Genomic DNA, 13,343 nt, shown 5'->3' with positions numbered 1-13,343 from the left:
GGCAGTTGGCGCCACGGCCTCGGCGCCCAGGCTGCCAGGCTCCCAGCAGCGTCTCGAGAGGGCTGAAGTTGTCTGACGGCCCCCGGCCTCTTCCACGTTAACACGTTTGCTCCAACTTTAGGCTTTTAACGTGTTCACCAAGTTGTAGCACCAGCCTCGCTAGATAACTTACGGTATAATCGTTGGGGTTTTAGCCGCTCAACAGGCTTCTCGCCTGTTCAAGCTAGGAGCGGGCCGCCATAAGGACATTTGACGTGAAAAAGTGTCATGGAGACGACAGGATTAGCTAACCGTAAAAGATCAAATTTACTCCTAAAAACGCTTGAAGGTCTAATTTCAGTACGAGGAGAAATGTGTTTCGGCGTTCCGTTTTCTTTTTTTCGAAAGATTGCATCCCTTCGCTAGTCAATTGTTAGGTTAGATTTTGAAATTTATTTTCACGTCTGTTTAATTGCCACCTGGGACGCATTAATTTCCAGCGAGTTGGCTAAAGTTTAGACTAAAGGAAATGTTTGTAGACACTTCGAAGGATAATTCTTACCTTGAAAAACCTAAAGATTAAGCATCTGGCTTAATCTACTCTTAAAGTAGCTAACATCTTTAGCACATTTCGATACCATACATAGCTTAAACGAATACCAAGGGTCTTCAAAATATTCATGGAAATTGTTTAGCGTGGAAAAAAAAAATCCACGGGCTTCAAAATTTTCCTGTACAAAAATAAGCTCGTGCTTTAATTCCATTTCCCACAAGCTCTTTGAAGTCTCCTCATTCATGTTCTTAAATTTACCATAGGTAATGTTTCTAATGCTACTTTTCAAACACTTCTTAAAATGTTTTTGTTTTGCAGGAAGAAGTCTATCTTGTAAATGTCTTCTTTACAAATGATAGAATGAGCTGTGTTGCTTGGAAGCAGGGGCTATATTTCTTTCTAGCAAAATCACATGCCAAAATGACCAGTTATAATCTAGAAGTATTTATTAGATGTCATCCATGAGCCAATCTCTGCGTACCTAAAGATAGACAACATTTGGGTCTTGTCCTCAGGGAATTCAGCTAGGGAGGAGGTGGATATTGTGTTGAGGATAATTAAAATGAAATGTGTTAAATGTGAGGGCACAGCGAAGTTAGCTTTGGCAGCTGGCTTTTAAATACAAGTCTGGTGAATGAATAGGCCACTCTGCCTGAAAAAAGGCTTTGCTGAGTTTAGCTAAAGGACTTACACCTTCAAATTGGGACATTATTAATTTTGCCCTTCGTTTGTATTTGTCTGTGTCATGACTTCCATCCTATAAAAATCTTGTATCAGTTGTCATCTTCATTGTGATGACTCTACAGTACTTTTAACTTTAGAGGTTTATTCTAAAGACATTCTTTATATTTTTATTATAAATAATCAAAACCAGTTTCAGTCTTTCAGGACTGAGAAAAATCATGACCTTAACTCTGAAGAGTTGACTAATTTAGGTTGGACGTGTTCTCATTGTAGGAAGACTGGGGTTTTAGCATCCAGGAAGCAATATCAGCTCCTAAGAAATGAGGATTCTTTTATTTTTTACATTTAGGCTAAAAGTAATGTATAGGTCTGTAACAAAAGAATTAACTCATACATTTAAAGGTATGGATATTTTCTAGGTTCAAGCCTCTTGCTATGCTGCAGTCCTTTTGCTTCAGACTCCAGAATAGCTGGAACTACAAGCACAGACCACCACACCAGGGTTTTTAGAGTAGGCTGGGGATCGAAGCCAGGCCTCCTGCATGGCCTCAGCCTGGAGGGGAGAGTGTCAGGTAGCAGTGTCAACCAGCAGGTTTACTGCTGCTGGGCCCCATTAGCCTCCTAACTTGTATGTTATAGTAAGTCATGCCTTTCTCTTATTTTCTTTTTATTTAGTAGTGTAATGAGATCACTAGTTAGTAAACTTTAGGAATGATTGATTAGTTTACTGAACTCTCAAAATGAAAACCAATGCTGGAAGTACAGGAACAAGGATTGTTGTGATTATATGGAACAGTTGGGTATTAATTGTTCAGGCCGGGTTTTTGCCCATTCTGGGGTTTTGTTTCGATATACTCTTTCTTAACTACAGGTAACTTACTAAAGATATCTTACTGTCCAAGTTAGGCAGTCTAAATTAAGACATGCGTAAGTTTATACATATCATAGTGATCATTTTCCTCCTCCACTAAAGTCAGTTTCTCATTTTTATTTCCGCCTGATAATCAGTGACTAGGTAGTCTTCATGGTCCATCTTGATTGCGATTGAAACCCTTAATCTCAACACCGGTTTAACTGTATCAACATGTGACACTTGCTGAAATGTTGAATCTATGAGGTAGCCCCCCCTCCTGTACAGGTTGAGATTGGTTTAGTAGGATTTCATGATTCGGCAAGACCTGCTGAGCAACCTGCCATTGCTGTCTCCCAGGCATACTTGCTGTTCTTACTTGATCTGAATCACCAAAATATTTGAACAGTATTAAGGGGGACTTGGCAATAGAGGCAGAAGGTGACTTCAGGTAGTTTTCTAAGACCTGTTGGTTTCCCAGTAGCCCATTTTCAGCATCTGAAACCAGGAGAATTGTTAACTTCAGACTTACTTTTGGAAGTTTTCTACTGGTCTGATGTCATAGGTTTCCAGAGAGCCTACACTGTTTCCTATTTTTCTTAGATAATGGTATTGCTCAGTGAGCACAGTGCAGTGTATGAAGCACGCACATGGCATCTCCAATTCTCAGAAGAGTGCCAGGTTTTCCTTGTTTTACAGATGGCTTCTGAGACTCTAAGACAATTGGTAGCAGAATCAGGATCTGGGCACTCCCTCCACTGTGGTGGTGCCCTGGAGAGAGTCTCATTGAGTAACACTAGAGAACAGATACAGTTTAGGTTTATTTCAGCCTAAGGCCAGTACTCTATTTGAGAAAACAAAACAGAAAGTGTAAGTCAGAAGTCCGAAGAATTTGAATGAGGAATCAAGTTAAAATTAGTGGTCTTTGTTGAAAGAGTGGCATAGTTGTAGAAAAGGAAGTTGAAGTTAAGTCACCCTCAAATACTGCAAAAAAAGAGGAAGGTGCTTGCTGCAAGTGAAAACAGTGCCTATGTACTTGTGAAGCAAAGAAAAAGTAGTTTGGTGGTGTATATATCATGGTAATGATATTTCCATCTGTTTGATACCTTCCCAACAAAATAATCAGTTCTTATTTTCCCTTACAGAGTCAACTGTTCGTTTTATTTCAAAATTGGAGCATGTCGCCATGGAGACAGATGCTCTCGATTGCACAATAAACCAACCTTTAGCCAGGTTTGTTTGTTTTTTCTTTTCTTTAAATCTGTTTTTATGTAAATTATCTAAACTTCATATACTTTTCAGAGGCAATTAATTTCCACATATTATATAAGTCAGTTTTTCAGCCTAAGACCAGTACTCTATTTGAGAAAACAAAACAGAAAGTTTAAGTCAGAAGTCCGAAGAATTTGAATGAGGAATCAAGTTAAAATTAGTGGTCTTTGTTGAAAGAGTGGCATAGTTGTAGAAAAGGAAGTTGAAGTTAAGTCACCCTCAAATACTGCAAAAAAAGAGGAAGGTGCTTGCTGCAAGTGAAAAACAGTGCCTATGTACTTGTGAAGCAAAGAAAAAGTAGTTTGGTGGTGTATATATCATGGTAATGATATTTCCATCTGTTTGATACCTTCCCAACAAAATAATCAGTTCTTATTTTCCCTTACAGAGTCAACTGTTCATTTTATTTCAAAATTGGAGCATGTCGCCATGGAGACAGATGCTCTCGATTGCACAATAAACCAACCTTTAGCCAGGTTTGTTTGTTTTTTCTTTTCTTTAAATCTGTTTTTATGTAAATTATCTAAACTTCATATACTTTTCAGAGGCAATTAATTTCCACATATTATATAAGTCAGTTTTTGCTCTGTTCCCCCCCCCCCAATTGTGTTTATGAGTATCTTCTCATAAAGGAGGTGTGAGAACCATTCCTAGAGGAAGTCTGAGTACCACTTCTGATGTTTATCATCAGGGAAACTTAGCAAATGAGTATTTAATGTAGTGTGTTGGCTGTAACTGGTATTCACTACCCTGCCATCATCTTCCCTGTCCTCTAATAGACATGGCTCCACAGAGGGTGGCCAGGTGCTTCTGGTGTGTCCCCACTTTTACACTACAGGTTGAGGAAACAGCAAGTTGCATAGTGTCAGGGAAATTTTAAAATTGAAACTTAATAGGAGAAAATTATCATAAATTATTTAGAGCAGGCCTGTTAGTTGAAAGATGTCTAGTAACTTGGGCTTAGGTCTGCTCTGAGTTTGGTCATTCAATACTTTTTATCTTTTATGGTTTTATTTTTGGTTAAACGAAGAAAAGGTGAGGGCTCACCACCCTACAAGGAATCACTGATGAGTTAAAGGGGAAAAGCATCTCTAATGGGCACGAAAAACTGCTCAGTTTACAAGAACATTTGAAATTGGAAATCTGTAATTAAGTCTTTCTGGGATGAGGGCCATTTGAGCTCCTCAAGACCTGTCTTTGAATTCTGAATGTGCAGCCTCTGAGCCAGTGGGTAACTGTACATAGCTCTGGGAGCTGCCACATCTGCCTTGGAGCTCACGTCATTCCAGTAGAATAGATTGGATCTGTAAAAGTTTAAGAAAATCAGCCAGTTGGTAGAAGTGAGCTAGAAGAAAGACCCATTGGTATTTCCAACTGAAGCCCATGGAAAGTCCACAATGTATTGTGATACTAGAAGGGAGAGGATGATGACTTTTCTCTCCATCAGCCCTGGTTGCCAAGTATTCAGTATGACAAGAATCTGTCTTTTTATAACTCTGCACACATCTGTTTTTTGGAAACTTAAGAGTATTGGAGAGCTTGCCTTAATTTCCTCTTTATTTTTTGAAAATGCATTGATTTAGGAGCTAAATCTCCCAGCTGAACAGTGTCCATAGATGCAATAACCAAGTACCTTACGGGTCCCCTTCTTTGATTCTAGAGTTACTTAGAGCTGTACCAAATTGCAGGCTGAGAAGGAGACAGGCTTTTCTCTATTAGAAAACTTTGCTGTAAGCCGCCTAGAGGCACTTTGTTTATTTTCCTTCTGAATCATAGATTACTTCTGAATGTTAAATATGAAGCTAATTTGTGGATCAAAACAGGGTGGTGATTCCATTGAAGTTTGACGGGATTAACAGTGTATATTAACTTAAGCATCTTGTGATTTCTCCTTTGGCTCAGTTGGTTGGGTTTCGGTAATCCTAACCACCCCTAAACATTGCCCTTTATGTGACGTTTCCTTCATTAAACAGCCCGTCAGATTACTTGAGTGAGACCGGCAGTGAACTTCACTGTTGAGTAATGGAGCTCAGTGTAGGTTTCCATCAGAGTTGTCATGGTCCCGTGGTTCCAGTTTAAAGTTGAATGGGGAAAATGCCAGAGATGCCTATCGAGTCCCCAGGGTGGCTTTTGTATGATCTGACTGATGGATGGTCGTCCCTCATGGGTCTCCCCACACTAAACCTGTGTTCTCATACAGCCAGCCGCACTCCTTGAAATGTAGCTAGAAGCAAACTGGCTGGTTTTGTAAAACCATGCACAAAAATGCTTTACACACATGTCAAGACTGAACATTTACTTTTCTAAATAATACAGTTTATTAATTTGACTTTGAAATCCCTAGCATAATTCAGGGTGGGTTTCTTTGTAAGGTTCTTACAGTGATATGGACATTAAGATTCGTGTAATATATTAGCCTACTAACTTAAACATGGTTTGTTTTTTCAGACAACTTGATTTTCAGAAGAACGGTACAGTGTAAGGTTTCAAGTCTGCCTGATCCAGTTTAAAGCACAAGGGCTAAAAGGATTTTGTCCTTAAAAGAAGGATCGGAAAAGAGCAAATGTTTTAAGCTATTGTATTATGTAAACAGAGATCCCACCAAGAAAGTGTAAATAAGAGTCAGGTATCCATGACAGTTCAGAAACCTGTTTGGTGTGCCTGTTTTCCTGAGGCCAGAGAATTTGATGTACTGCATACAGATGAATTATGCATTTGGTTTAGAAAAGTAATTATGTGTGGGCAATATGATTATAATGTGCATTTTTCAATATTTTAGTGTCTGCTAGCTTGAAGCACAAGAAAATTTTAGTGTTCTATTGTTTATCTTGTATTAAAACACTTTAGTATTAATAACGTGGGACTGCTGAAAACAGCATTTATGATTCCTTCTTGGTTGCTGGCTGACTTGACCCAGTCACTGCTCAAACTCTGTTTTCATAATATGATGGTTTTGGTGGACTCTTCAGAAGACAAGTGTCTGACTTGGGGAAAAACACAAACGTTTAGCCATTTGCAAACAAATTGTCTCTTTGCAATTGTCTAATATATGCACAGCAGCCAGTAGAATTCCCCTTTTTATTTTTTTTTCCCCGCAGACCATCTTGATTCAAAACATCTATCGTAATCCCCAAAACAGTGCACAGACGGCTGACGGCTCACACTGTAAGTCCCACAGTTGGAGAAATTTTTTTAAAACAATGGTGTTAAAGAGCCCACTCTTAATTGAGACAAATAATGTTGGCTTCTGAGCTGCTGACATAGAGCTGTTGCAAACAGGACAAGGTGCTGGAACTCCTTGGCGCACACAGCAAGAGCTTGGTACTTGGCCTCTAGTCCAGAAGGCTTTCCTCAGGAAGGTCACTGGCCGGGCCTCTTCCACTGACTGAATGAATGTCATGAGAGAGGGCCGTCCATGTGAGTGGGTTTTAACATAACTAGCCGATCATTGGTCTTTGCAATGACTGGACCCTTGGCCTTTATTAAGTTCTTTCTGTAAAATTAAAAATCTTAGAAATATTAAGGAATCAATAAGGTAAGTTGCCCAGTAAGTGTGGGTTTTATTTCACCATTATGATTTTTCTCTAGGAAGTGGATATTTCATGATATGTAATTATTGTATTTCTCAATTAAGTAATCCTTTTCATCGGTTTATATAGGCACTTTTCTTTCTTGGTTCATTAAAAGTTCTCAGTACTAAGAACATTTTGGTTGTAATCTGGCAAGCTATTACACTCTTACCTGGGTTGGAGTTTTGCAATGGAGAGTCTTTACCTTCTATAAACAGAAATACAATACTGGCATATCATGAGATCTCTGTCATGTGCAGTGCTAGGGCATTTCAAGGCAGCCACCAACTAAGAAAACATCTGCTTTTGAAGAAAATAACTTGCTCTTTTTCAGCACTGAATCTTGACTGAAGCGATCGCCAGAGGCAGCCGGTTAAGTGTTTACATTTAATTTTCCGTAATATAAAGTTGTTGCGTTTTGTATTTCAGACCATTGCCCTCTTGAACATTTACCGTAACCCTCAAAACTCTTCCCAGTCTGCTGACGGTTTGCGCTGTAAGTTCATACAAGTTCCTTCCCTGGTTCCCTGGGCTTGCGTGTCAGAGCTCAGCGTCCACTCCATCTGGTCTGCCGTGGTGGTGTCAAGGACCGCGTTCACTAGAGGTGGCCAAGAGCTTTTGTCCATCCCACTGGCCCCGTGGAAACCCACCTCTGTCTGAGAAGTGAGCTCCTGCCCACTTACACAGAGAGGGAAACAGGCCTGAAGAGGGCGCCCTAAGCCTGCGGAGCTGCTGCTGCTCCTCTGCTTAACCACACTGGAATTAGGTGTCAAGTTGTGTCTTCCCTCTTTCAAACACCAGTATTTGAACATTTCTCTCACTTTCAGGAGCTTTCAAAACAAATTGTTTTGAAGTTACTTTTCAGATTTTATTTCTTACTAGCTTTTGTCTTTAAACTCCCTATGGAGGTCATGCTGTATTGTGAGAGCATTGTCCTGAAAGCGAATCAGGACACCATGAGGGTCTGCAACTTGCATTGACCCCTGAGCGTTCCTCACCACCAGCCCTGTGCCAGCTGTCACTCCTGGGTGGGTGTGCGCCATTCCAGTAGGTCCTTGGCAGAAAAGAGTCTCCATGTTATCAACACACTTTTACAGATGCACTTTCCAACTTCAGGTGTTAGTTTGCTTCGTTTGGAAGATGAAGGATACTTGGTTGGGAGAGCGATCTAATAAACTGGGCATTCAGTAGGGATTACTGATTTCTTGGTGTGGGAAATTTTTAGATTGTGCATATTGAGTGATAATAGAGAACAAGAGGTAGATTAGTCTCACTGGAAATTTTAGAAAACTAAATTTTAATTTTTTTATCTGTCTTGCTATAGAATCACTAAAATTTAGTCATCCATGGATGAATTGAAATGAACACTTGGACTTTTGTTAAAGTCCAGGAATCCATATCAAATGATAGAGACTTCAATCTAGCCGCCAATTTGTTTTAAGGCAGTAAAAATTAATAGAGTGTACCTTGGATAGCCACAAATATAAATTGGGCACTTCCTTGAACCAGGGACCCTCTGTTCATAGGGTGACCTATCCTGGGTATATGGTCTCAGGGGTCACTGCCCACAGAAACTGGTCCCAGATTGGGAGTCCACAGAGTTATGCACCTTCTCTACAAGGGTGCACATTTCTATGGGGGAGTGGTAGAAGTTTCTTGTAAATTTTCCCTACCAAGACACCACATGTTTTTTGATGTTAACACTGATCTAATACTAGAAATTTCTTTTCCTGAATCTGATGGTAGCAGGATTTACTTGGTAATCCTTGGTTTAAAATACCTGGTGTTCTGTTTTGTTTTGCTTTGTTTTGTCTTAAAGAAATAAGATCACTAGAAGGAGGGGAATGTTTATATATGGACTTATTAATATTTGTTAACAACCCTGCCCTGGGATAAAAATGAATGAAAAGTAGATGAATGAGTAACAATAATTAATCATTCTTTGCCCTGATTGTCATTTGGGGACTGTGTATGCCTTATAATAGAATGTTGTGTTAGTTTTGTGTCTTTATTTGCAATTCACAGTACTCTTGCTTTTGCATATGCTACAAACTAGAAGTTTAGCTATTACTAAATATTCCAATTCTGAGGTCCAGATTGTACAAATTAAATGAGATCCTAATTCTGCATTCTAGGAAGAAAATCTATTACCTAAAAATTACTGGCTCTTTTTAACATACCCCATTATTATGTTTAAAAGACAAGCTTCATGTGCATGAATTAAATATGAACCCCAGTTTAAGAATGATATTTCTGTAAGAAAGCTGATTTAAAGTTGTACTATTTAAAATGTTGAGTTGTTCAGATAACCTTTTTAATTGATCAGTATTTTAATGCACTGGTCTCTGCCTTCAAGACATTTTGGTTGATTCAAAAATTTTAAACTGAATGAATATAGCCAGTAGTTTAAAATAACCCCCACAGAAACTTGTCTCAAAGTTGCTAAACTTTGAGCTTGTAAATAATTACTTTTTTTTCCTCATAGCATTGTTTCTGATGTGGAAAAGGAAATAAATTTTAAATGTTAAAATCTCCCTTTGGGAATGGGCTTTTCGGTTAGCCTTCTTGTTTGTAACTGGATTTCTATTCAGGGGGTACCTTCCTGGTAGCTTTTAAATTGGGAAATCTTGTGATGCCATTGGTAGGGGATCGGAAGTGGTAGTTATACCTCATTCATAAGTTTTGGGCTTCAAAACAAACTGCATCCCTGGAAATTTAAAAATAACTAAAAGCCTCAGGTAGATTAGAAAGTATACTTATATCATTCTCAGAATCAGAAAATAGGTTGGTTCTTATCCTTAAAGATAAAAAGGGTTTCATAGCCCAGTCTGCTGCCAGGCAAGTGCCCTTGGTGGGGGCCCAGGTAAAATAGACAGGCTTGTCTCCTGGTCTGTACTCAAGAGTGTCGCCTGTATCAGGTGACAGTGGAAGGGTGGGCCACCCAGCCTGAAACCAGTCAGAGATGGTTGCTGGCGCCCTTGCCATCCTAAACATCCGTTTATTAACATGCCAGCTTCGTAATTTCTTGGATTTAGATGAAGAGAACTCTAGAATTTAAACAGTAAAATTTGGTGGACTAATGATGGGAACAGAATGTAAATTTCTAAAGTTTTTGTACTACATGATTTCATGTAGTGCTTGTGAATTTTGAAGAATTAATTTGATGAAAATAGCCTTGGAATATAAAATAGAGATACTTTCTTCAACAAAGCATTATCATTTCCCTCCATGTAAGACATCCAAGATGGGATTTTACCTAGTTCTTGCTCTGCTGAGTCTTCCTGGTCACTTGGGTGGTAGTCCCACCTACAGGAAGTGGGCAGTGTTCTGCTGACCATCACTGAGCAGAGTTGGCTGGGAGCGTGGCTCTGAATCACATGCCCTGATGGCAGTTTCATTCAACCTAATAAAGGGAAAGTTAGTGTGCTTACTTGGCCTCTGTTCTAAATCTTAAAAGGAAGGACATTTCATTTTTAAAAATTACTCAGAGTCAACTTTATTCTCACTTGTGAATTTGTGGCCCTTTCGATGATGATTAAAACTGGTTGCGATTTTAATAACTTTTTAACAGCCAGAATTGAGACTGGCGCAGGGGTGTTACAGCCTCACCCCTCCTCACACTGCTGCCATGTGGCTGTGTGCCCAGGCTCCTCAGAGCTCCGTGAGTGCAGCTCCGTCCTGTGTGTTCTCTAGATGATCTCGTGTGTGGTTGTAGCAGTTTGAGCTTAAGCACAAACATCTCAGTTACTGTGCTCTAACCAGCAAGATTTCTGTTGCTTCCAGGTGCTGTGAGCGATGTTGAAATGCAGGAACACTATGATGAGTTTTTCGAGGTAAGATCATTGAGTCTGGAACTGATAGACCTGTTCACTTCCTTGCCTTTGGAAGGAGGCAAAACTTTCCTCCCCGAATAAACTTACAGAGTCATATTTAATGACCCTGTCTTCTTCAGTGTGTAGTGACCTTCCACCACTGTTCACGTGTTCTCATTTCAGGAAGTTTTTACAGAAATGGAGGAGAAGTATGGGGAAGTGGAAGAGATGAATGTCTGCGACAACCTGGGAGACCACCTGGTGGGGAACGTCTATGTCAAGGTAGGAGCGAGGAGGCAGTGGGGGGAACTTGTGCTCAGCTTACTGGGACTGGCATGCCAGGCGAGGTTGCTTGAGTGGCTGTTGGCTTTGAAGTCCTCGATGTTCAGTTCCCCGGGCTCGGGTGCACTTGAGCAATTGCATCTCCTGTGTCGGTAGCCAGCTGGGCTGTGTACCCTGTCAGCAACATTGGAAAGTAGGAAGGCATGCCAGGGTCACTATTACTGTAGTGAAGGATATCTAATGGCTGTGGACTAGAGGCTATTTGCATTAAGCAGAAGTTAGTTTTTTGCTGCTTTTTTCTTTTCTTAATAAAACTTCCATTGGCCTACACAATTAAATTTGTAAACAAAGGCAACATTTGGCATGATCTTGAACTATCACGAAATTCATCTTAACTGTAAATAAAGGATTGGCTGGCTTTTAAATTGTTCTCCATATTCCACTTTAATTATTTTACCTTAGTGAGTACACACCATATGTCAGATGGATAATCAAAGATGTGTTATCCGGGTGTGGGCGGCAAGCATTTTTTTATATTTTTGTTTTGTCCTCTCAGTTTCGCCGTGAAGAAGATGCAGAAAAGGCTGTGATTGATTTGAATAACCGCTGGTTTAACGGGCAGCCGATCCATGCTGAGCTCTCCCCTGTGACCGATTTCAGAGAAGCCTGCTGCCGCCAGTATGAAATGGGGTGAGTGCAGGGTCTGGCCTGGGACACAGCCACCTGTGCATCAGCAAAGTGCACACAGTATGGAGTGCAGTTTGTAACAAGAGTCTGCTTCCGGCCCACAGAGAGTGCACACGAGGAGGCTTCTGCAACTTCATGCACCTGAAGCCCATTTCCAGAGAGCTGCGGCGGGAGCTGTACGGGCGCCGGCGCAAGAAGTGAGTATCCAGGGCCTTCTGTAGAAGGCTTCTTTACTTTTCTTCCTAAAAAAAAAAAAAAGAAGAAGCCTGGCCTTGGTGATATTTTCATTCTTTAAAAGGCACTGGTTAGAACATGGTGCATATTTTAAAATACCAGGATGTGCTATTTGAAGAAAACTTCACTGCACACAGATGACAGCTTCATTGTCCAGCCTTGCACATAAGACTCTAACTCAGCGTAGTGAAATGGGCAACCACTGAAGTGAAGTTCCAGTAATCGGCTGCGCATAGTTTATCCTCCCAGTAAGGTGTTGCAGCTTCCTTCACGTATTTGATATGCCCATTCAGGTTTGTGTGGTTTGATTTGTTGGTTTGGGGGTGCTGTTTCATCTTATCTTGGCAAGGGGGTGATGAATAGCATTGTCTCTTTGGGCTACTGGTGAAATCAGTATAATGTTCCTATTTGTCTGGTCCTGCCTATGAATATGTGGCAGTGACGTCACTAAATACAGAAAACTAGGGAGTCAGGGAGCAAAAGGAGTCACACTTCGTCAGTAGACTGAGTTCCAATCCTTGAGGGGTTCTCAGCCCTCTCAGTTTAAGCATATTTCAAGAAATACAGATATTCTTGGTTTACTGTCAGCAAAAAGCAACATATGAGAAAAATAGCCCAGCTCTTCCTACCCCAAAATTGGGTTGGTGGACATAGTAGCTATGTACCAGAGGAGAGGCATGGTCGAAGGGCAGGTGAGAGCTGAGGGTCAGAGATGTGGTTTTGTAAATATGATTTCCTATGATTAACTTGGTTCTAGAAAAAGACTTAGAAGACAAGAGTACTGTACTGATATAATTCAGAAATTCACTTTCCCTCCAACTTGTAACATCTGAAATAATCAGAGTGCACCTCAGGGTTACTGCTTGCAATCTAATTGGCAGGGATTTTTTGTTTGACTTTTAAGTGTCATCAGTTCAATCAGATACAGTCTCTAAAAGTGTCTGATTATGGATTTGTTGTATGTCCTGGCGCAGTGCCACAGTTGTTTCTTTTCTCTGTTGCAGGCATAGATCAAGGTCCCGATCCCGAGAGCGGCGTTCTCGGTCTAGAGACCGTGGTCGTGGCGGTGGTGGTGGCGGCGGCGGTGGTGGACGGGAGCGTGACAGGAGGCGGTCAAGAGACCGTGAAAGATCTGGGCGATTCTGAGCCATGCCATTTTTACCGTATGTCTGCTAGAAAGTGTTGTAGTTGATGACCAAACCAGTTCATAATGGGAATTTTTTTTAAAAAACAAAAAACAAAAAAGATGGGTTTCTGAATAAAATTTGTAGTGATACAGTATTCTTGGCGTAGCGTATTTCTTGTGGAGAGTATTTGTTCTAGGTTTCTCTTCCCTTAAGCTTGCCACTATATGTCCTTGGGGTAAAGTTAGTATTTGTCTATCATTTTGGATATAAATGAAACTGTTTATTTATTTATTT

The 13,343-nt window shown here is 40.4% G+C and overlaps 1 protein-coding gene across 2 annotated transcripts; it reads left to right on the top strand.

The window, feature by feature from the left end:
- Nucleotides 1-3,211: 3,211 nt before the first annotated feature.
- U2AF1 (U2 small nuclear RNA auxiliary factor 1) lies at nt 3,212-13,203 on the top strand (the record flags this gene model as incomplete). Of its 2 annotated transcripts, none has more annotated exon segments than XM_014584544.2 (7): nt 3,212-3,299; nt 6,437-6,503; nt 10,691-10,740; nt 10,903-11,001; nt 11,558-11,691; nt 11,793-11,885; nt 12,927-13,203. In XM_014584544.2, coding segments are annotated over 7 exon segments (673 nt in total), but the record flags the coding sequence as incomplete, so codon positions are not given.
- Between the last annotated feature and the right edge of the window lie 140 nt (nt 13,204-13,343).

The sequence above is a fragment of the Tupaia chinensis genome, unplaced genomic scaffold, assembly GCF_000334495.1.
Source record: "Tupaia chinensis unplaced genomic scaffold, TupChi_1.0 Scaffold147038_1, whole genome shotgun sequence".
Taxonomy (NCBI): Eukaryota; Metazoa; Chordata; class Mammalia; order Scandentia; family Tupaiidae; genus Tupaia; species Tupaia belangeri.
The sequence above is the reverse complement of the archived record's forward strand: the minus strand, read 5'-3'. Positions and strand labels throughout refer to the sequence as shown.